Source organism: Canis aureus, chromosome 26 (genome assembly GCF_053574225.1).
Source record: "Canis aureus isolate CA01 chromosome 26, VMU_Caureus_v.1.0, whole genome shotgun sequence".
NCBI classification, from domain to species: domain Eukaryota; kingdom Metazoa; phylum Chordata; class Mammalia; order Carnivora; family Canidae; genus Canis; species Canis aureus.
In genome coordinates this window covers 38,652,127-38,672,053 of record NC_135636.1, presented here as the reverse complement: position 1 = coordinate 38,672,053, position 19,927 = coordinate 38,652,127, and the positions used below count along the sequence as shown (strand labels likewise).

General features: G+C 50.6%; 2 protein-coding genes across 6 annotated transcripts; one reads left to right on the top strand and one right to left on the bottom strand.

Moving 5' to 3' along the window:
- Nucleotides 1–101: 101 nt before the first annotated feature.
- Nucleotides 102–13,738, top strand: ACOT8 (acyl-CoA thioesterase 8). 3 transcript variants are annotated; one of them, XR_013365396.1, is made up of 7 exons: nucleotides 102–327; nucleotides 1,612–1,748; nucleotides 9,092–9,317; nucleotides 11,248–11,405; nucleotides 11,921–12,115; nucleotides 12,778–13,011; nucleotides 13,504–13,738. XR_013365396.1 is itself a non-coding variant. In XM_077873393.1 (6 exons), exons 1-6 carry the CDS (start codon nucleotides 209–211, stop codon nucleotides 12,885–12,887), a joined length of 945 nt encoding a protein of 314 aa, XP_077729519.1. In that variant the 5' UTR covers nucleotides 102–208; the 3' UTR covers nucleotides 12,888–13,738. The 3 variants fall into 3 exon arrangements, 2 of the variants coding, with proteins under 2 accessions (XP_077729519.1, XP_077729518.1); XM_077873393.1 differs by having other exon boundaries at nucleotides 12,778–13,738; XM_077873392.1 differs by lacking the exon at nucleotides 12,778–13,011 and having other exon boundaries at nucleotides 103–327.
- Nucleotides 13,735–19,927, bottom strand: SNX21 (sorting nexin family member 21). Of its 3 annotated transcripts, XM_077873389.1 has the most exons (4): nucleotides 19,852–19,927; nucleotides 19,274–19,541; nucleotides 18,684–18,841; nucleotides 13,735–14,778 (listed from the first exon to the last, which is right to left on the bottom strand). In XM_077873389.1, exons 2-4 carry the CDS (start codon nucleotides 19,533–19,535, stop codon nucleotides 14,104–14,106), a joined length of 1,095 nt encoding a protein of 364 aa, XP_077729515.1. In that variant the 5' UTR covers nucleotides 19,536–19,541; nucleotides 19,852–19,927; the 3' UTR covers nucleotides 13,735–14,103. The 3 variants fall into 3 exon arrangements, with proteins under 3 accessions (XP_077729515.1, XP_077729517.1, XP_077729516.1); XM_077873391.1 differs by lacking the exon at nucleotides 19,852–19,927 and having other exon boundaries at nucleotides 19,274–19,611; XM_077873390.1 differs by lacking the exons at nucleotides 18,684–18,841; nucleotides 19,274–19,541; nucleotides 19,852–19,927 and adding an exon at nucleotides 14,948–15,839.

The window sequence follows — 19,927 nt, the reverse complement described above, 5'->3', positions numbered from 1 at the left end:
CTCCAATCGCTAGAGAAAGATAGCCCGCCTCTCGCGAAGACTGACAGCAGGGCCGACCAATCATAACTTGGACCCCTCTTTCTTGGGCGGGGGGGCCTTGAGGCGATTTCCTGTTACTGGAGCAAGCTGCCGGAAGAAGGTCGGCGTTCAGTGCGGGTCTCCTCGTGTCGGCTCAGCGCGGTGTTCTGGCCGGCCGCGCGTGAACCCCATGGCGTCCCGGCAGGCTCCCGAGGATGAGCAGGGCGGCGGCGATCCCTCTGGGGACCTCCGCAGCGTCCTGGTTACCAGCGTGCTCAACCTCGAGCCGCTAGACGTGGATCTGTTCAGGTAGCCGGCTGCATCTGGCTCGCACCCCTCCCCCCGCCACCCCCCACATTGGGACAGAGACTTCCGACCTCGATGCCGCCACCGCGTTGCCTCCTGCTCATAGCCCCCCGGACGGGGATGGGCTCTGTGCAGGATGCAGGCTCTGCCGCGCCTGGGAGAGAACTGGTCCCTGACAGACCTGGCTGGTCTCGCTGCCCTAGCTTCCTCCAGTGCGCGCCAGGTCTGCTCAGCCCCGCCACTAGGAGGCCCTAGCCATCCGGGCAGACGAAGTGGTGGCTTGAGCTAGCCTTCACAGCAGGCTCTCTGGAGGAGTCCTGTCCCTAGGGGCCAGCCCAGAAAGGGTGGTCACTTAAATGCACGCAGCTGATCCGGTTGAAAATTTAGAAGCAGCTTCTTGCATATTCACTGTTCTTTCCTTTTACGTACCTCGCACCTTCCACCACTTGGATCTAGTACCTCATTGCCCTGAGATCTGAGCCAGTTTCCTTCCAGATACCACTTAAATGCTTTTCTGCAGCTAGGGATTTAATAGTTTTGGCCGTCAGGGTTCCTACTGGCTTTTCAGAGGCAATCTTAAATGTTAGAGTTTCACTTCCCCCTACTTAATGAATTGCAAATGACTAGGAGGGGCTACTTGGAAGGCATTATATTTTTTTTAAATGCTAACCTAGGTTGGAGCTGAGCTGGCCTCAGTGGTAGGAAGCTGGAGTTCCAGGGCCTCATTTCCTCATCTGTGCGCGAGAGGGTTACCCTTAAAGCCTGAGGACCCTTTGAGTTCTAGGACCCTTTGTAGTTCTTGGAAGAACTGGGCTAAAGTTGAGAGGCCCAAGTGGCAGGCCTGAACGCAGTCTGCCCGCAGCTCTTGGGGATCATCTTGGTCCCCTTATGGCCTTGAGAGGCTTCTGCTTTATCCTGGAATCGGCAGTGAAAGAAACACTGGACTTGGGGGCAGAAGACGCAGACACTGCTCAGGACTGGCAATGTTTAAGTTGACTGACCTCACTCATGTCACTTTCCCTCTCTGATCCCTGTTCTCTTTGGGTAAAAGAAGAGAGCTGGTTCCTTGTCTTTAACTGAAGCCCACAGAAGGGTTGGGCAGTCTTGAAGGCACTAAAGTTATATGTATGCTGTATGCAGAGTAAGGGTATTTGCCTGGGAGAAGGGTCCATGGCTTTCACCAGATTTCAGAAGGATCCCAGACGTCAATAAGGTTGAGAGGTCTTGCCCTATAGGATGGTTGCAGGATTTGACCCAAGTATTTCCTGCTTTCCCCTCTCTCCACAGAGGAAGACATTACTGGGTACCCACAACCCAGCGGCTGTTTGGGGGTCAGATTGTGGGCCAGGCCCTGGTGGCTGCAGCCAAGTCTGTGAGTGAAGACGTCCATGTGCACTCTCTGCACTGTTACTTTGTACGGACAGGTAAACTATCCCCTCTTTATACCCAAACCCAACCCTGAGGGCCCAGCAGCCACTTGTTCCTGGACTTGGGGGGCTGATGGGCTAGAAGAGGGAGGAAGGGCGGTGGGGGAGGGGAGAGTGAGACAGTTGATTCCCCTCAGGGGAACCTAGAGAGGAGCAAGGTCTGGGGCCCAGAGGAGTGTTGGACTTCACACGGATCAGATCACTGAGTGCTTGTTGAGGAAATGTTGGCGGCAGAGCAAATGATCAAGAAAGAATTCTTGAGATGTGTTTGGTGTAAAAAGATGATTTTGTTTGTTTTTATTTTTATTGTTTCTTAAAAAAGATTTTATTTATTCATTCATGAGACACACAGAGAAAGAGAGAGGCAGAGACATAGGCAGAGGGAGAAGCAGGCCCCTTGCGGGGAATCTGATGTGGGACTAGATCCCAGGACCCCGGGATCACAACCTGAGCCAAAGGCAGATGCTCAACCACTGGGCCACCCAGGTGTCCCTGTCTGTTTGTTTTTAAAGATTTATTTATTTTTAGAAAGAAAGAGTGGGGGGAGGAGAGCAGGAGGGAGAGGGAGAATCTCAAGCAGACTTCCTGCTGAGCATCCTGAGATCATGATCTGAGCCAAAATCAAGAGTCGGATGCTTAACTAACTGAGCCACCCAGGCTTCCCTAAGAAGGTGGTCTTACTAGAGCACGAGAACAGGACTTCTGGGCAGAAAAGGCTGTACTGGGATTGTGACAAATGACTATATACTTTCAAGTTGGATGGGGGTTAGGGACAGCACAAGTTTCCAAGGTATTTTAGAAGTCAGGTTTCCAGGACCTTGAGGGGGCTATTGTTAGGAAAAGGTCATTTATTCCTGTCTTAAAAAGCCTGAGTCATGAGACCCTTCAGATGTGTATTGGTGGGCCATATGCTTGGGTGATTGCCAACATGCAGCATGCCAATATGGTAGAGATAAAGGAAGTTTCCAAAGGAATTTCTACGTGTCTAAAGAGGACTTCCAGGATCCTGTGGGGTCAGGGTAATGTTAAGCTAAGATTGCCTCTTGCCCTTAGCAAAGTACTAACCTGGAGGCAGCTGAGTCTCTAGAGGAGGATCACTCTACCTGTTTCAAGGACTTGTCAATGGGAGGGATCCCTGGGTGGCGCCGCTGCATGGAGCCTGCTTCTCCCTCTGCCTGTGTCTCTGCCCCTCTCTCTCTCTCTCACTGTGTGCCTATCATAAATAAATAAAAAAAAAAAATTAAAAAAAAAAAAAAAAGGACTTGTCAGTGGGTTGTAAGTAGTAAGGAAATTAATTTTTTCTTTTGCTTTTGTTTTCCACATGACTTGTTATCTGGCATGGAATGACAGAAGACTGTTGCTTAACTACTCCCTGCAGGTTTTTTGTTCATTCTTCACACACCTTTTGGTGCCAAGCACTGTACTGGATCCTCCGAGAGATGCTGTCACCTGTGCTAGGAGTTCAGCAGTAGGCAGCTTGGCTTGGAGAAGAGAGCACCAGTGTGCAAATCAAGAAACCTTGGGTCTGGTTTCAGCTTTGCCACTAACTCACCAAGCCATCTTGAGTAGTTACCACCCCCACCTCCATCCCCCATCTCTTCCAGGCTTGGTTCATCCCACCTGAAGAATGGAGAAGGAGAGGAGCCTAGCCCCAGATCCATACAGCTGCTTGTAGCTCTGGAATCAAATAAAGAAACGAGAGAGCAATCCTTTAAAACCCATGCTTTCTTTTGAGAAACATAAAAATCTCACTTTCCCTCCCTTCTCCTCACTCCTAAGGCAGATGCTTCCAATTCTTCTGCACAGTCCCATGAGCTGAGAAGAATCTATGGAATTTTACAATATGCGATTTATATTAAGAAAACAATAGGAAGGTTTTCCCCTTCATTTTACAAGTGTAGTTATAATAGTGTACCCTTTTATTCATACTGCATACCCATGCTATTACCCACTATCCTGGTGTTGCCTGTAACTCCCTGACAATCATTTCTTTCTTTCTTTTTTTTTTATTTTTAAAGATTGTATTTATTTATTCATGAGAGAGGCAGAGACACAGGCAGAGGGAGGAGAAGCAGGCTCCATGCAGGAAGCCCAATGTGGGACTTGATCCTGGGAATCGGGGATCAGGCTCTGAGCCAAAGGCAGACGCTCAACTGCTGAGCCACCCAGGTGCCCCCCTGACAATCATTTCTGTAAAGTATTTGAATACTTACTGTGGGGTCAGCCCCATTCTTACCTTTATGCTAGCTGGGAGCAGATGGACTCTTCTTCAGTTTAATTGTAAGCTCCAAAAGGGCTAGGCCTTTGATACAGTAATCCTTTAGCCCAGTGAGATAGTTTTGTTTTGTTTTGTGGCAATGAGGGCATTACCTGATCCCTCTGAATGGGCTTCTTTCTTTTGTTTCTGAAAGAATTCTGGGTCTTCTCAGGTAAAGTATCTAGTGCAGGCCCTGGACTATTGCTGGTTTTCCATAAATGAGAACTATTTTTTGATGAGGAGCTTATAGGAATAAGTAAAATTTGCATGATAAAGAGAATAGCTATGTACCTTATCTTGTTTGCTCCTTTTTTTTTTTTTAAGATTTTGTTTATTTATTCATGAGAGGCACACAGAGAAGCAGAGACATAGAGGGAGAAGCAGGCTCCCTACGGGGAGCCCAATGTGGAACTCAATCCCAGAACCCTGGGACCCCAGGAACACATTCAGGCAGATGTCTGCTAAACCACTGAGCCACCCAGGTGTCCCTTGTTTGGTCCTTCTAAATAAACATGAGGGGTGGGCATGCCTGCCTGCCACCATTCCACCTCTAAGGAAATAGGGACCGGAAGAGGTTATGTAACCAGCTCCCAGAGCGTTCAGGGAGGCAGAGCCAGGATTTAAACCTGAGTGTGTATCTCTTTTTTTTTTTTTTTTTAATTTTTATTTATTTATGATAGTCACACAGAGAGAGAGAGAGAGAGGGGCAGAGACACAGGCAGAGGGAGAAGCAGGCCCCATGCACCGGGAGCCTGACGTGGGATTCGATCCCGGGTCTCCAGGATCGCTCCCTGGGCCAAAGGCAGGCGCTAAACCACTGCGCCACCCAGGGATCCCCCTGAGTGTGTATTTCTTCAAGCTCCATACTCTATCCTCCCCCCTTTGCTATTCTCTTTCAGTCTTGGGAGATAATTAATTTCAAACCAGGGGAGAGCTACCAGGTTCTGGGGGAAGGATCTTTTTCCTTGGAAAGTCTCCATCCAGGAGCAGCATGAAATGAGACATGCCCACGCTACTATTTCAGAATAATCACCAATCATTTGTGTCCTTACCTGCTTCTTGAAAGGTTGCAAGACAGCTTGATGCTGGGGTAGGGGTTGTTATCCTTGGCTATTTATCATATATCAATTCTTTTTTTAAAAATCCTGGATAAGGGGGGATCCCTGGGTGGCTCAGCGGTTTAACGCCTGCCTTCAGCCCAGGGTGTGCGTGATCCTGGAGTCCCGGGATTGAGTCCCACATCAGGCTCCCGGCATGGAGCCTACTTCTCCCTCCTCCTGTGTCTCTGCCCCTCTCTCTCTGTCTCTCTCATGAATAAATAAATAAAATCTTTAAAAAAAAAAATCCTGGATAAAATGATAGTTCAATTTTTTTTTAAGGTATTTCTCTAAAGACATAGAAAAATGTAGTACAGGAGTCATCTGACTTGGCATAGGTTTAGAGGTTGGCAAATCTAGAGTTGAATCATCAAACATTATTCTGTAAAGGGCCAGATAAAAAAATATTTAATGTGTTGGAGCACCTAGCTGGCTCAGTCCGTGGAGCATGTGACACTTGATCTCAGGGTCATGAGTTCAAGCCCCATGTTGGGCATGGAGCCTTCTTTTTTTTTTTTTTAATGAATTTATTTTTATTGGTGTTCAGTTTGTCAACATACAGAATAACACCCAGTGCTCATCCCGTCAGGTGCCCACCTCAGTACCCATCACCCAGTCACCCCCACCTCCCGCCCACCTCCCCTTCCACCACCCCTAGTTCGTTTCCCAGAGTTAGGAGTCTTTCATGTTCTGTCTCCCTTTCTGATATTTCCCACTTATTTTTTCTCCTTTCCCCTTTATTCCCTTTCATTATTTTTTATATTCCCCAAATGAATGAGACCATATAATGTTTGTCCTTCTCCAATTGACTTATTTCACTCAGCATAATACCAGCATGGAGCCTTCTTGAAAAAAAAATATTTCAGATTTTTTAGGGCAAAGGCAACAACAGACAATATGTAAATGGGCTTATGTGTAGTCAGGAAAATGTTATTAATAGCATCAGTTTCCTCATCTGTTCAATGGAGATAAAACTTACTTTGCATAGCTATTGTGAGACCCACTGGAGAAAACTTGCCTTAGTGTCTTTTTTTTTTTTTTTTTAAGATTTATTTATTTTAGGGAGTGACTGTGTTGGTGGAGTATGCAGAGGGGAATTCTTTTTTTTTAAAGATTTTATTTATTTATTCATGAGAGACAGAGAGAGAGAAAGAGAAAGAGGCAGAGACACAGGCAGAGGGAGAAGCAGGCTGCATGCTGGGAGCCTGACGTGGAACTTGGTCCCGGAACTCCAGGATCACGCCCTGGGCTGAAGGTGGCCCTAAATCGCTGAGCCACCCGGGCTGCCCCCCAGAGGGGAATTCTTAAGCAGGCTTGCTGCTGAGTATGGAGCTCAGTGCAGTGGGAGAAGGGGTCTCTATCACAACCTTGAGATCGTGATCTGAGCTGAAATCCAGCTAGATGCTTAACTGACGGAGCCACCCAGGCACCCCAACCTGCTCTAGTTTTTAATGCCACCTTGTACCCAGCAGTCACTCCACAACCATTTGTCCCCTTCCTTCAATATATTTCAGGGCCTATCTACTCTGTTCCAATAACAGTGGCCAAGAACAGGTCTGGAATTCATTCACACTGAAAAGTAAATCACTAGTAACTGGAAGTACTATGTTTTAGCTACAGCCTAAGGATTGGATTAGAGCCTTTTTTTTTTTTTTTTTTCTTCTCCTTTTTTAAGTTTGCTGGTAGGGAAAGGAGGGTTCCTTTCCAGCTCCTGAAATCAGACTGCACATGTAGCTATTTCTAGGATCTAGACTTTTGGGAAGCCCTTCCTAAAGGCCTTCAACCTTGAAGAACACCCATTCTGATAAAAATGCCCCTTTGGCACTGCCAGCCAGCAGGCTGCTGAGCAAACCAACCAGCTTCAGATGGTGATGTATATTGCTGTTGAATGAGCCTCTAGTGCCTGGTGGGCTTCTCATTTGGATGATGGTGGAGGAAGCAACACCTCTGGAGATCTGCTTCTTTGTCTGAATATTGAAAATCATCCCCAAGATGTCTCACTGCTAAGGTGTCCGAGTTCTCCAACATCGGCCCGAATCAGAGAGACACTGAAGGACTTCAGGGACACCAAGGAGACTCTCTCTTCCCCAAAACCCTCCAGACCAGTTTGTTGAGGACTAACTAATAGGCCTCAATGCAGAGCCAGTGACTTCCATACTACACTGGGGTTGCAGACACCCAAGAGAGAAGGGCCAAGTGACTGCTGTTCGCATCTAGGACAAAGTGACTGACGATGGTTTTTCCTGAGAGAATGAAGAGACAAATGATGGCTAGGCCATATATAAAAAGAGAACTCTGGGGTGCCTGGGAGGCTCAGTCGGCTCAGTTGTTTGAGCAGCCGACTCTGTTTCTGCTCAGGTCATGATATCATGGGTCGTGAGATCATGATATTGAGCCCCATGTTGGGCTCTGTGCTCAGCGTGGAGTCTGCTTGAAGATTTTCTCCCTCCACCAATAAATAAATAAATCTTTTTTATTTATTTTTATTTTTTAAAAAGATTTTATTTATTCATTCATGAGAGAGACACAGAGAGGGAGAGAGAGGCAGAGACACAGGCAAAGATAATAAATCTTTTTAATTTATTTTTATTTTTTAAAAAGATTTTATGTATTCATTCATGAGAGAGACACAGAGAGGGAGAGAGAGGCAGAGACACAGGCAGAGTCCCATGCAGGGAGCCGGACATGGGACTCGATCCCAGGTCTCCAGGATCATGCCCTGGGCTGAAGGTGGCGCTAAACTGCTGAGCCACCTGGGCTGCCCAATAAAGCTTTTTTTAAAAAGACTTGATTTATTAGAGAGCATAAGAGAGCACAAGCAGGGGGAGTGGCAGGCAGAGGGAGAGGGAGAAGCGGACTCCCCACTGAACAGGGTCCCAGGAGTCTGGGACCATGACCTGAGCCAAAAGCAATTGCTTAACTGACTGAGCTACCAGGTGCCCCTAAATAAATCTTTAAAAAAAGATAGAACTCATCCGTAGTTGGCAGCAAGCAGCACAGGAAGCCAACCCACTGTCTATATGTCAGACTTGTAGGAAGTCAGGCCACCATCCCTATCAACCAGTCCGGGAAGCCAGAGCATAGCCCCTGTAATAATCAGCCCCAAACACCAAAGACTTGATTAAAAGCTGCTGATAGCTTCTCTAATTCTTGTCCCCACTTCCAACTTAGAACCAACCAGAGAAAGCCAAATATGCATACCTCTCCAATTATATAGGATGCCCTGCTTCTAATTAGCTTCCCTACAGATTCCTCATGCCAACAGCCTCCAGTTGTGGTATAGTGTGAATCTTTTTTTTCACAATAATGCTTTCCCACTCCTTTGCCTGCCTTTGAGTTTCTGCCAGACATAAGTGATGGTAACTGACTCCCTTGCTATACTAAACTCTGAAGAAATAGCTTTTGCTTGTTCAAAAAAAAAAAAGAAGGTAGCAGGCCAGAGTTGCTGACCTCTGATCTAAAGAATAGTCCTGGACTCATGACAAGATCCCCCAGTCACAGATGGAAGCAAGACAAAAGCTGGGATGATTTATTTTCTTTAACAAACACATAGAGCACTTACTGTGTGCTGGACACTATTTTAAATGCTTTGCAACTATGACTGATTTAATTCTCCTTAAAATACTGAGAAGTACAAGCACTGATGATCCCTATCTTACAGATGGGTAAAGTGCTCAGAGATTTCTTTTTCCAAGGCCACACAGCCAGTGAGCGGCAGGGACAGTATGCAAATGCAGGGAACATGGCATGTCCCTGTGTTCTGTGCTGTTGAGAGAGAGGAGCTCCACTTGTGCTGGAGTGCCCAGTGACAGGTGCTGGTACTTGTTGTACCCCTAGTCCCCGGGCCCTAGCAGGCCTCAGTTAGGGACTACTGGGCCGAAAAGGAACAGAATACAAGTAGCAGAGGTGACTGTCCAGCCATGGTGACGATGACTGCTCCTCTGGTGGCTTCCTAGGACTCACTGTGTCACTTGTGTTCCCCGCAGGGGACCCAAAAGTGCCGGTGCTGTACCAGGTGGAGCGGACACGAACAGGGACGAGCTTCTCAGTGCGCTCTGTGAAGGCTGTGCAGCACGGCAAGCCCATATTCATCTGCCAGGCCTCCTTCCAGCAGACTCAGCCCAGCCCTGCGCGGCACCAGTTTTCCATGCCCAATGTGCCCCCGCCCGAACAGCTGCTTGACCATGAGGCCCTCATCGACCAGTATTTAAGGTAAGAGACCCCGAGGCTCTGGGACAACTGCAGTTGTCATCTGTGAGTAGGTCATAGAATCCTTTAGTGGGTCTTGACTGGTATTTAAAAAAAAACAAAATAAAACAACACAGATACTGGAGCGTATTGTGTGCCTTAAGGGTAAAACCCCTTCTGTAAAACTTGAGTTTCCGTTGGGTGTCTCTCTGGTGTAAGTATGGGGCACAGGCAAGTGTGTCAGGTAAGGCTATAAAGGCAGAGTGTATGATTCAGCCAGTTCGGGTACTATTGCAGCTTTCCTGGTTGTTAAAATTTTGAAATACTTCTCTAATCACATGGTACATACCTCTCCAGGCCTTGAGTGATCCCTCTCCTCCTCTGGGAATCACTCATGGTCCAGCAGCCTAGGAGGTAATACCTGGCAGAGAGTGACAGTCCCTGCTACCTTTTCTTTAGTGTGTGTTAAATATTTTCAGTATCACCTGGTGAAACATATTCCTTTTTTGGATCACAGCTAATAAAGTTGGAAAAATGCTGGGGCAGTGAAAAGAGCTCTGGGTCCTGACACAGGATGACACATGGGTTCTGGCTAGGTCTGTGCCTCTGTTAGTACTCACCTGCTGCTGTGTGACTTTGCCCAACTTCCCAGCCTGTCAGAGACCTGGTTCTTTGTCTAAAAATTGGGACTGGCTATGTTTGTCCTGGCTACCTCACAGCTGTATCATAAGGAGAGCTCCCCTGTCCTGTGCTGCATGCTGGGGAGGCAGCAGATTATTGATGGGATAGATGTGGGTTTGATCATTTGGTAAAGTCCTGGGTTCAAATCTAGACTCTTTCTGCTGGCTGTGTGAGGTTGAGCAACTTGCTTTCCCACTCTGAGCCTCTGTTCACTGTTATAAAAGGGTGCTAATTGTAATTCCTACCTCATAAAGCTGCTATGAGGATTAAGTGAGGTAAAAGACAATAAATCACTTTGTGACAGCTCAGTGAATTGTAGTTATACCACTACCATTAGAGAGGAATAAGCACAGAGCCTGGTCTGCTCTCAGAGCTAAAAATGTTTGCTGAGATGAAAGGAGGACATCATTCTTAAAGGTCCCTAAATAGAGAGCTGTGCTATCCAAGGAAGCCACTAGCCACATGTGGCTATATTAAAGTAACATTCAGTAGAATCAACAATTCTGTCGGTCACACTAGCCACACTTCAAGCACTCAGTAGCCACATGTGGCTTGCAGCTAGCAGAGTGGACAGTGCAGGTACAGAACATGCCATCGTCACATAAGGTCTGCAGGACAGGCAGACCTAGAGGGTGGGGGTGAAAATGGAAACCCTGGTGAAGAGCACTCGGAGTGGTTGCTACTGGGTGGAGGGGCTTCCCTGGAGATGGGCTTTTCCCCCCGGGAACACGGTCTTCCCAATTGCTGAGGATTAGGTAGGCCAGTCCGAGGCTCCAAGTTGTGCAGCCTGCTTCCTGAAAGTTGTGAATAGCGAAGTGGGTAAAAGCTTGAACCATGGAACCAGACCACTTGGGTCCACATCCTGCTTTCTCCACTTCCTGAGCAAGCTCCTTGGACTCCCCAGTGCTTAGTTCAGTTCAGTTATCAGATGGGGATGATGATGGTGGCATTGTCTTACAGGGTTGTTATGACGAGGTAGTCACAACATGTGAAATGCTTAGGGCAGTGCCTCTTACGGGGTCCACCTTGCCACCCTGCAGTGTTAGATAGGTTGCTGTCATTACCTACATTCTGCAGATGGGAAGATAGGTTCAGGGAGGTTACAAACTTAAGTTCACAGGGCTCTACACGGCAAAGAAAGGATTCAGACACTATGCTCTTCTGCCTGTTGGATGGAAGGGGAGCTGTGGGGAAAAGTCAGGAGCCCCCATGGAGGAAGGAAGGGGCCACAGAAGCAGCTCAGAGAGGGTCTCCCTTTCCCCTTTACTTTCAGGGACCCCAACCTCCAAGAGAAGTACCGAGTAGGACTGAACCGAATTGCTGCCAAGGAGGTGCCCATTGAGATCAAGCCAGTAAACCCGCCTACCCTGAGCCAGCTGCAGAGCATGGAGCCTAAGCAGATGTTCTGGGTGCGAGCCCGGGGCTACATTGGTAAGAGGACCCCAAGGACTAGAAGAAAACACTTCAGGGACTAGGCCTGGACCTCATATGCCCTTTGTGGCATTGAGCATGTTACTTCCCCTCTCTGGGCCTGTTTCCTTGTTGGCGTGATGGGGAAGTTGGCTTCTCTTGGCCACTTATGTGAGGATAAAGGGGAGGTGACTATATTAACCTTAATGTAGGCCCTTTCTGGGGAAGCAAGGTGCTTTGCCGAGATTCTCCAGGACCCCTGCTAACCTTATGGTAGCTCTGTGCAAGCTGGAAGACACCCCTTAGGGGGCGGAGTGTGGGAGACTTAGGGAGGGAAGACTGGAATTCAGTCCTCACCTACCCCTGCCCTCTGCCCCTCCCTACCTCCTTTGTTACCTGGCTCATATACCTGGGGCCAGGTGCCCTTATGCAGTATACACATCTGTGCATGGCAGCCCCTCTAGGCCCGCCTCTCTGCAGGTCCTGAGCTATAAAGCCCAGGAGTGCGGGGCTGACGGGGCAGGCACATGTTGCAGGGGAGGGCGACATGAAGATGCACTGCTGCGTGGCTGCCTACATCTCGGACTACGCCTTCCTGGGCACAGCGCTGCTGCCTCACCAGTGGCAGTACCAGGTGCACTTCATGGTCTCTTTGGACCACTCCATGTGGTTCCACACTCCCTTCCGAGCTGACCACTGGATGCTCTATGAGTGTGAGAGCCCCTGGGCTGGTGAGTACGGGGCCACATGGGACAAGGGATTGAGGTGGGGGGAGGGCAGGAAGCCTGCTTTCTCTGATCCTGCCCCCCTAGGCTCTGGCATTCTTGTCTTCAAAACAGTGTGAGGCTTGAAAGGGGTCAGCTTCATTTCTCTAATATGCAGGGAGGATGAGAGACCCAGTTCTGGTCCCAGAAGCACTTCAGATTCTCTCTGTGTGATCCTGGGAAAGTCCCAGCTTTTCTCTTAGCCTGTTTCTCCATCTAAACAAATAGGGTCCCCTATTTGTTTTTATTTATTCTAGATACCCCTAGAGCTGTGGTATCTGAACCTGGTGGCACATCAGATTGCCAGTTGGGGGAGCTTTTTCAAAATAGATTCTCAGATTTCACCCCCAAGATTCTGACTCAGCAGGTCTTGGATGAAATCCAGGAAACTATTTTTAAGCAGGTCCCCGAGCAATAGTGCTGATTAACCATCTGGGTGGGGTTCAGGGTCCTCCGTAGTCTCTAAGGGTTCCACCACTTGGCTGCTTGTTAGTTCACAGAGAAGCCCAGACTAGTTCATCACCGCCTAGTCTCAGAGCCCTGGGCTCCTCTCCTGGGAAGTACATTTCAAATGAAAAAAGGCCTTGCTCTGTAAAACAGGAACAGAACGAAAGGGATTCTCTCCTCAGGGGAAGGGGAACTCTCCAGAACCAATAGCGTCACCACACAGGATCAGCAAACTTGGGAGTTAGGACACATAGAGTCGAGTTTGGCCAGCTCCTCATCGCCGAGTACCTGAGGCTCTGTGGAGTTCAGTGTCTTCATCTGGAAAATGGGCTGAGGCCTGCTTCACTTGGCTACTAGGAGAACTAAGCTCTACTCTGCATCAGGGGGACCAGTGGCTTCTTCTACTCAGGCCCAAGGCTAGTAAGGGAGCCTCCAGGCAGGGAGGGAGGGAGGCCAGATGTGATGGCCCCAGGCCCTCTCCAACCCCCTTTTTCCTGGTAGGGGTGAAGATAGGGGTATTTTTGGTGAATTACCACCCTGGAGGCCCCGGTTTGATTTATTAGGGAACTGCCAGGTTTCCTACCACAAGTGGCCAGGGTGGGGTGGATCTATTTAGCCAAGCTTCTGACCCCAGACTGCCCTCAGAATTCTTCCCCCTGTGAGCTTTTTGAGGAAGCCAGTGGATATGTGAAAGTGCTTTTAAACTGTCAAGTGAGGTTCCCACAGGAGTTACCCCCAGGGACAATCCATACTAGGCTCATAAAGGGCCACTTAGAGTTGGGAGAAGCCACAACACTTGGTGTGCCCTTGTATGGGGCAGCCAGATGGGCTGGACACTTTTCAAGGAGCATGTTGGCTGTGCTGTGAAGGAGAGAGAAGGCCCTTCTCACCCTTCTCCTCACCCACAGGTGGCTCCCGGGGGCTGGTCCAAGGGCGGCTGTGGCGTCGGGATGGCGTCCTGGCTGTGTCCTGTGCCCAGGAGGGTGTGATCCGAGTGAAGCCCTGGGCCTCAAAGAGCAAGCTGTAGCCAGAGGGACCAGCTCGGCCTAGGGCTTCAAGGATTGCCCCTCTCCCCCCAACTTCCTACAGTCGAGGGCTGGGCCTTCTGTCCGCAAACCCAATAAAGAGACTAGTACCACTGGAGCTGCCGGCCTTTAATTCCCCCGGGCCAGACCGCAGCCCTACTCCAGGACTCTGGAGGCAGAATCCCTGGCCCTCTGGCCAAGGAAGAGGGAACACTGACCTACCCTGGGGCTTAGTCCCCAGGCGTTCATGAGCTGCAGCAGACTTCCTCCCTGCACCATCCCAGGGCAACCCCAGCTGAAGCTTGTCCTGAGTCCAGCTCAACAGAAAGAACAGGTTTCCTTGGTCTACTATAGATTCTCCATAGGACTTCTAGGGGTTCCCAGCACCCCACCCCCAGCTTTCCAGCTGTCATACTCACTGCCCGCCAGCCCCCTGTCCTTGGGCAGTGCCTCTCCCCACAGTGGCCTGAAGTCTAGGCAAGGTCAGTCCAGTACTTCCTTGATGAGCAATTCTTTGAGACTGGGGGGTGGTGTGGGGGTCAGGCCCGCCTCCTGCAGGGCCTGGAGCCGGGCCTCAGATTGGCGCTTGTCCAGGCCAAGCCGCCAGGAGAGCCGCACATGGGCCTCCAGAAAGGGTGCCAACAGAGGGTGGGGGTTCTTGTCCCCCAGCAGTTGCAAGGCTCTCTCGCAGCACGCCCGGGCCTCCCCAGGGTCCTCCAGCTCCTGGTGGCACACGGCCAGCCCAGCCAGGGTCAGCAGAGGGCGGTCAGGGCCCAAGGGGGTGCCCAGCTGGGTTTGCAGCTGCCAGGCGTTGGCCCAGAGTGCGAGAGCCTCGTGATAGAGGCCGGTGCAGGTGAGGCTTTGTGCCCGCCGCAGCTCAGGCAGCACAAAGAAGTCCTGCAGGTCTGGGGCCTGGCGCAGCTCAGGCACTGCCTGCAGGTGGCTCAGAAACTGCTCGAAGGCCCGGCTGCGGCGGGCAATGGTCTCTGCGGTAAAGTTCCGGCGCAGGCGCTTCCGGGGGAATGAGATGGCAGCCATGGGGCCCCGGAACTGTCGCTGCAGGTTTCGGTGCAACCGCTCAAAGTCCGAGTAGCGGCGAGAGATCTGGGCCGGCTGGCGACTGGGTGGCCCTGGACCCATCACGGCGAGGGTGTAGAGCTGTGGGGAGGGTGGGGTCAGGACAGGTGTGAGTTGTCTATGCGCCCCTTCCCTCCCCACACCCACACCTCAAACTGTGTTCACCCACTTCTTCCCTTTGCTCCAGAGACTGGGCCCGGGAGGGTGGGAGCTGCAGGGGCAGCAGCCAGGTAGCCCAGCTTCATCTTACCTGAGGCTCGTCTGAAACGACCCACGCCCAAGGCAGCACAGGGAGAGAAAGACAGAGATGAGCTTCAGTGCCTGGAGCTGCCAGCCCTTTTTGCCCCTTCCAGGGAGCACTCCCTTCTGATCGGGTAGTTCGCTCTTCTGACAGCCCCTCTGGTAAACCAGTTGCGAGCTGGAACCCAGGCTGATCTCCTGGGCCTCTGAACCAGCCTTCAAGACTTGTTCCACTCTGGACACAGAGCCCCCACATCCAGAGCCAGGTTATTCCAAACCAGACCAGAGGAGAGGTCTTCAGATAGCCCCAATAGCTATCATTGTGAACAGGACATCAGGGCCTGGGCTCAGGTCCTAACCCCTGGTCAGCTATTCCCTCTCGGTGTGTCATCTGCAAAGCAGTACCCCCTTGGGTTTCCTTTCCTCTCTAGTGAATGAAACATTGGCCTAGGTCAGTGTCCGTCCACTTAGAAAATATAAGTAGATGTTGGTCCTGAGATTTTAGGTGGTATGTGCTGGAGTAATACTGAATCAGAGACAGGAGATGACTCCCCCCTAATTCTCTTTGGATCCTGACTACAAGCTGAGAAGCTCTCAGTTTAGTTTTTAAAATGCACTTCTCCAACACTTCTCATCTCCACTTTCAGAAAAGAGCCAGAAAACAGGGGCAGCCCAGGTGGCTCAGCAGTTTAGTGCCGCCTTCAGCCCAGGGCCTGATCCTGGAGACCCGGAATCAAGTCCCACGTTGGGCTCCCTGCATGGAGCCTGTTTCTCCTTCTGCCTGTGTCTCTGCCTCTCTCTCTCTCTCTGCCTCTCATGAATAAATACATAAAATCTTAAAAAAGAAAAAAGAGCTAGGAAACAAATCTCAGGTCTGGGCCTTCAGGCAACAGCATTCATGCAGGGTTTTTTTTTTTTTTTTTTTAAAGATTTTATTTATTTATTCATGATAGTCACAGAGAGAGAGAGAGAGAGAGAGGCAGAGACACAGGCAGAGGGAGAAGCAGGCTCCATGCACCGGGAGCCCGACGTGGGATTCGATCCCGGGTCTCCAGGATCGCGCCCTGGGCCAAAGGCAGGCGCCAAACTGCTGCGCCACCCAGGGATCCCTCATGCAGGGTTTTAATGAGTTTTCATTTTCACTGCTTTTATTGGATTTAATCAATTAATTTTTATGGTTCTTTTTCTGGCAAGCAAGGCTTTCCACACACAGTAGTGCTTTAAAGTCTTTTAAACTTATGAAAAAAAATAGATGGACTTAAAGAAAAATGGTAAGCAAGGGATGATACAAGTAGTATTTAGCTAGGACAGGAATCATGAAGGTGGCACTGAAATGACTGATGTTTGAGAAATGCTGATCAAGATGACCATGACGCTTCCCCGAGGTCTGAGCACCGGAATATAGATTACTCTGTAATAATGTTGACCCACCAGGTTTAAAAAAGGTTAGTGAGGCATGATATGGTGAAGGCATGCTAACATCAAACCCAGACTTCTCTCTCTCAAATTTGTTCTTTGAAACCACCAATATTCTAGCCACCTCTGGTCTATTCTTTGCTTCTCTCAAAGTACATTAATATCAAGGGTTGGGGATCCCTGGATGGCTCAGCAGTTTAATGCCTGCCTTCGGCCCAGGGTGTGATCCTGGAGTCCCGGGATCGAGTCCCGCATCGGGATCCTTGCATGGAGCCTGCTACTCCCTCTGACTGTGTCTGTGCTTCTCTCCCTTTCTGTGTGTCTCATGAATAAATAAATAAAATCTTAAAAAAAATCAAGGATTAAAAAGTTTAATCTTTAAGAAATTTATTTTACCCTCATTCAATTCTGCAGTCCCAAAACATAGTGGCTTCATTTTTTTTTTTTTTTTTTTAAGAAACAGTTATTAACATTCCAGGAAACCAGTTTCCTGCAAAATATACTTCAGGAAGCATTGTCTAAAATGACCCCTTATATTCATGTAGCTTTTACTTTTATTTTTAAGTTTTGGGCAGAAAGGAAACATTTTATATCCATTATCATCTGACCTTTGTAATGTTCTGCCAAGATAGAAAATAATAACAGTAGCTCCATTAACTGAGCACCTGCCCTGTGCCATGATGTGCTGTGCTGGGCACTTTACTATGAAGCACAGTTAAGTAAGGAGTCCCTGCCTCTGTTTGACAGCAGAGGAAGTGGGCTCCACGAGGGACAAAGGGCTCAAAGATGTCCTCTAAGTCACAGCTGGGAAATAGTCCAGCTGGGATTCAAACCCAGGCCTGCTTAATTCCACAGCCTGGGCTTTCAACCCCCAGGAAAAGTTAAATCGGGAATTTAGGGTCCCATTGGACAGAGGAGGGGACTTGTCTCCCCAGACATGGGCCAGGGCATATCTGGCCCTCCTGCTCTATCTTGTCATTCTCTTCCCAGATTCACCCCATACTTCCCTGCTGCTCGGCTGCTCCTCAGGGTCCCTTTCCTGTGCATGACGCCTGGCTGGGACTCTTGCCACTTAAGACTAGATCATCAGAGTCAATCCCTGCTCAAATTGGAGCAGTCACCCCATGGGCGTGGCCCTCGTTGACTAACAGCAGCAGAAAGGAATGGAGAGGCCCAGATGTGGGACAGGGCTCCAGGCCCCTTTCCTGCTGAGTCAGAAATGGAGGAGGGTGGTGAAGATGAAGGAAGTCTGAGTCTGCCAGGACTGGCCAGGTCAGGCTGGGTTTCAGGACTGGCAGACCTCATTCTCCCATGCCAGCTTCTCCCTTCCATGGCAAGGAAAACTAGACTCCAAGGCCCTCCCCCACACTGCTCTTCATCCCAACCCCACCTACCCCCTAAATCTAGCCGTCAGAACAAGATTACTGTGTACACTGTGGGTGCCTGGGGACTGATTCACCTGGGCTGTAAGGAGGCCACAACAGGTCCTAGATGCCAGACATTTTCAAGCCAAAGTTAAGTCAGGGTAATGGAGCTACCATTTTATCAAGCACTTCATAACGCCAGGCACAGTGCTAAGGGCTCTCTCTGCACTATCTCATTTTTTTTTTCTTTTTAAGGATTTTATTTATTCATTCATGAGAGACACAGAGAGAGGCAGAGACACAGGTAGAGAGAGAAGCAGGCTCCATGCTGGGAGCCCGATGTGGGACTTGATCCTGGCACTCAGGATCATGCCCTGAGCCGAAGGCAGTGCTAAACTGCTGAGCCACCCGGGCATCTCTGTCTCGTTTATTTATTTATTTATTTTCTGTCTCGTTTAATTTCTGCAACAATTCTCTGCTTTATCCTCACCGCTGAAATGAGGAAAGAGGGTCACCAAGGTTACACATCTCACCCCAGGTCAAACAGCTGGGAAAAAGTAGAGTTTGAATCAAGGTCTGGATCGAAAACCCGTTTTAGCCACTAACCAATGCAACTTGGGTCTCAGGTCTGACCCACATAATATTCTTTTCTGTATATCTTGTATTTTGCTAGGGTTTGCAAAATCTGGGGTGGGGGTGGGGCGCACACACCAGTTTTCTTAGTCTCCAAACCAGGATGGGGGCAGGTCCATAATCCCTCAGAAAGCTGTCATTTGCCTAAGGACTTGATCAAGTTACATCCCCTTTCTGGCCTCAGTTTCCCCATTTCTAAAATGAGATGACCATTTATAACTATATAGCCACGCCCCACAGCCCCCCACCGCTGCAGGAAGTTGGGAGTCTTTCCTCCCTTTCTCTTAGCCAGACTTAGACTCACAGCCCAGGAGTTCCTGGGCCCTCACTCACCACGTACTTGGAGGGTGGGTCCTTGACCACGTTGGCGCTGGTCACCTCGAAGAGCAGCCGCTGGGGCACCAAGGTGTTCCGGGACTTCTTCCAGAAATCCTGCAACTGCCTTGCCAGGGGCTGACTGCCCCGCTGCCCATCAGGTGGGGGGCTCCGTTCTGCATGAGCACACGACCAGTCACATCAGTGGGCCTGGGGCTAAGTTAGACATAAACTGTGTATGATGCCCACCCTCATCCTCCCAACAGGTGAGATAGGCTTTATTTCCATTTGACATAAATGGAAACTGAGGGCCAGAGAGGGGCCAGGTGCCAAAACCATGCCTGGCAGATAGTAGGCTCTAAATACCTCCATCCCGCAAAACATGGCAAGCACATTATTACGATTTGTATCCCAGACCCTGTACGTTTAATGCCCGCAGCAGCCTCGAGGTGGGAGTGATTTACCCCATTTGACACGAGGGAAAACTTGGCTCAGAGAGGTGTTGTGACTCTCTCAAGGTCACACAGCCAAGAGGTGGCTGGGGAACAGGGCTAGGGTGGAGGCCTAATGGAGCCCCGGGATTCCCGCCTCTGTCTTCGGGAACTCGCCTGCATCTTCTCCCGATGCCCCGTCCCCGGAGGGCAGGGGGTCGGGGCCAACCTCCCCGTCGTCCTCGTCGTCCTCGTCCTCTTCGTCCTCGGCGCTGGTGAAGCTGAGGGTGCCGCTGAGGCGGGAGGACAGGCCCTCGGCGTCGTCGTCCTCCAGCTCCGAGCTCTCCGGGAACTGCTCGGCCTCCGGGCCGGCCGCCGCCTCCCCCGGGTTGTCGCCGGCCAGGGCGTGCCGCAGCCGGTGCAGGAGCCGCGAGGCCATGGCACCCTGGGGGGAGCGCGCCACGCTGGGTCCTGGGCGGGGGCCGGAGGGAGACCCGGGGCCCCGCGCGGGGAGGAGGGGCGGGGCCCAGGCGGCGGGGGGAGGGGCGCCGCGGAGGCCCCGCCCCAGCCCGTTGGGGGTCCCGCGGGCCGCGGGCGTCGCCGCCCCCCACTCCCCGCGCAGACTTAGGGCCGCGCTCTTGCCGGGAGAGGCCGCGAGGCTCCCCTCGTCTCTCCCGCCCGCTCGCGCGTCTCTCCCTCCTGCGCTCAGGGGCGCACGGTACCCCGGGGGCCGGGCTGCAGCCCCGGCAGCTTACCGAGGCCGGCCGGGCTTCGCCGGGCCCAGGCCGCTCCCAGCGCCGCTCCGGCCGCTTCCTGCCGCCGCCCCGCCCC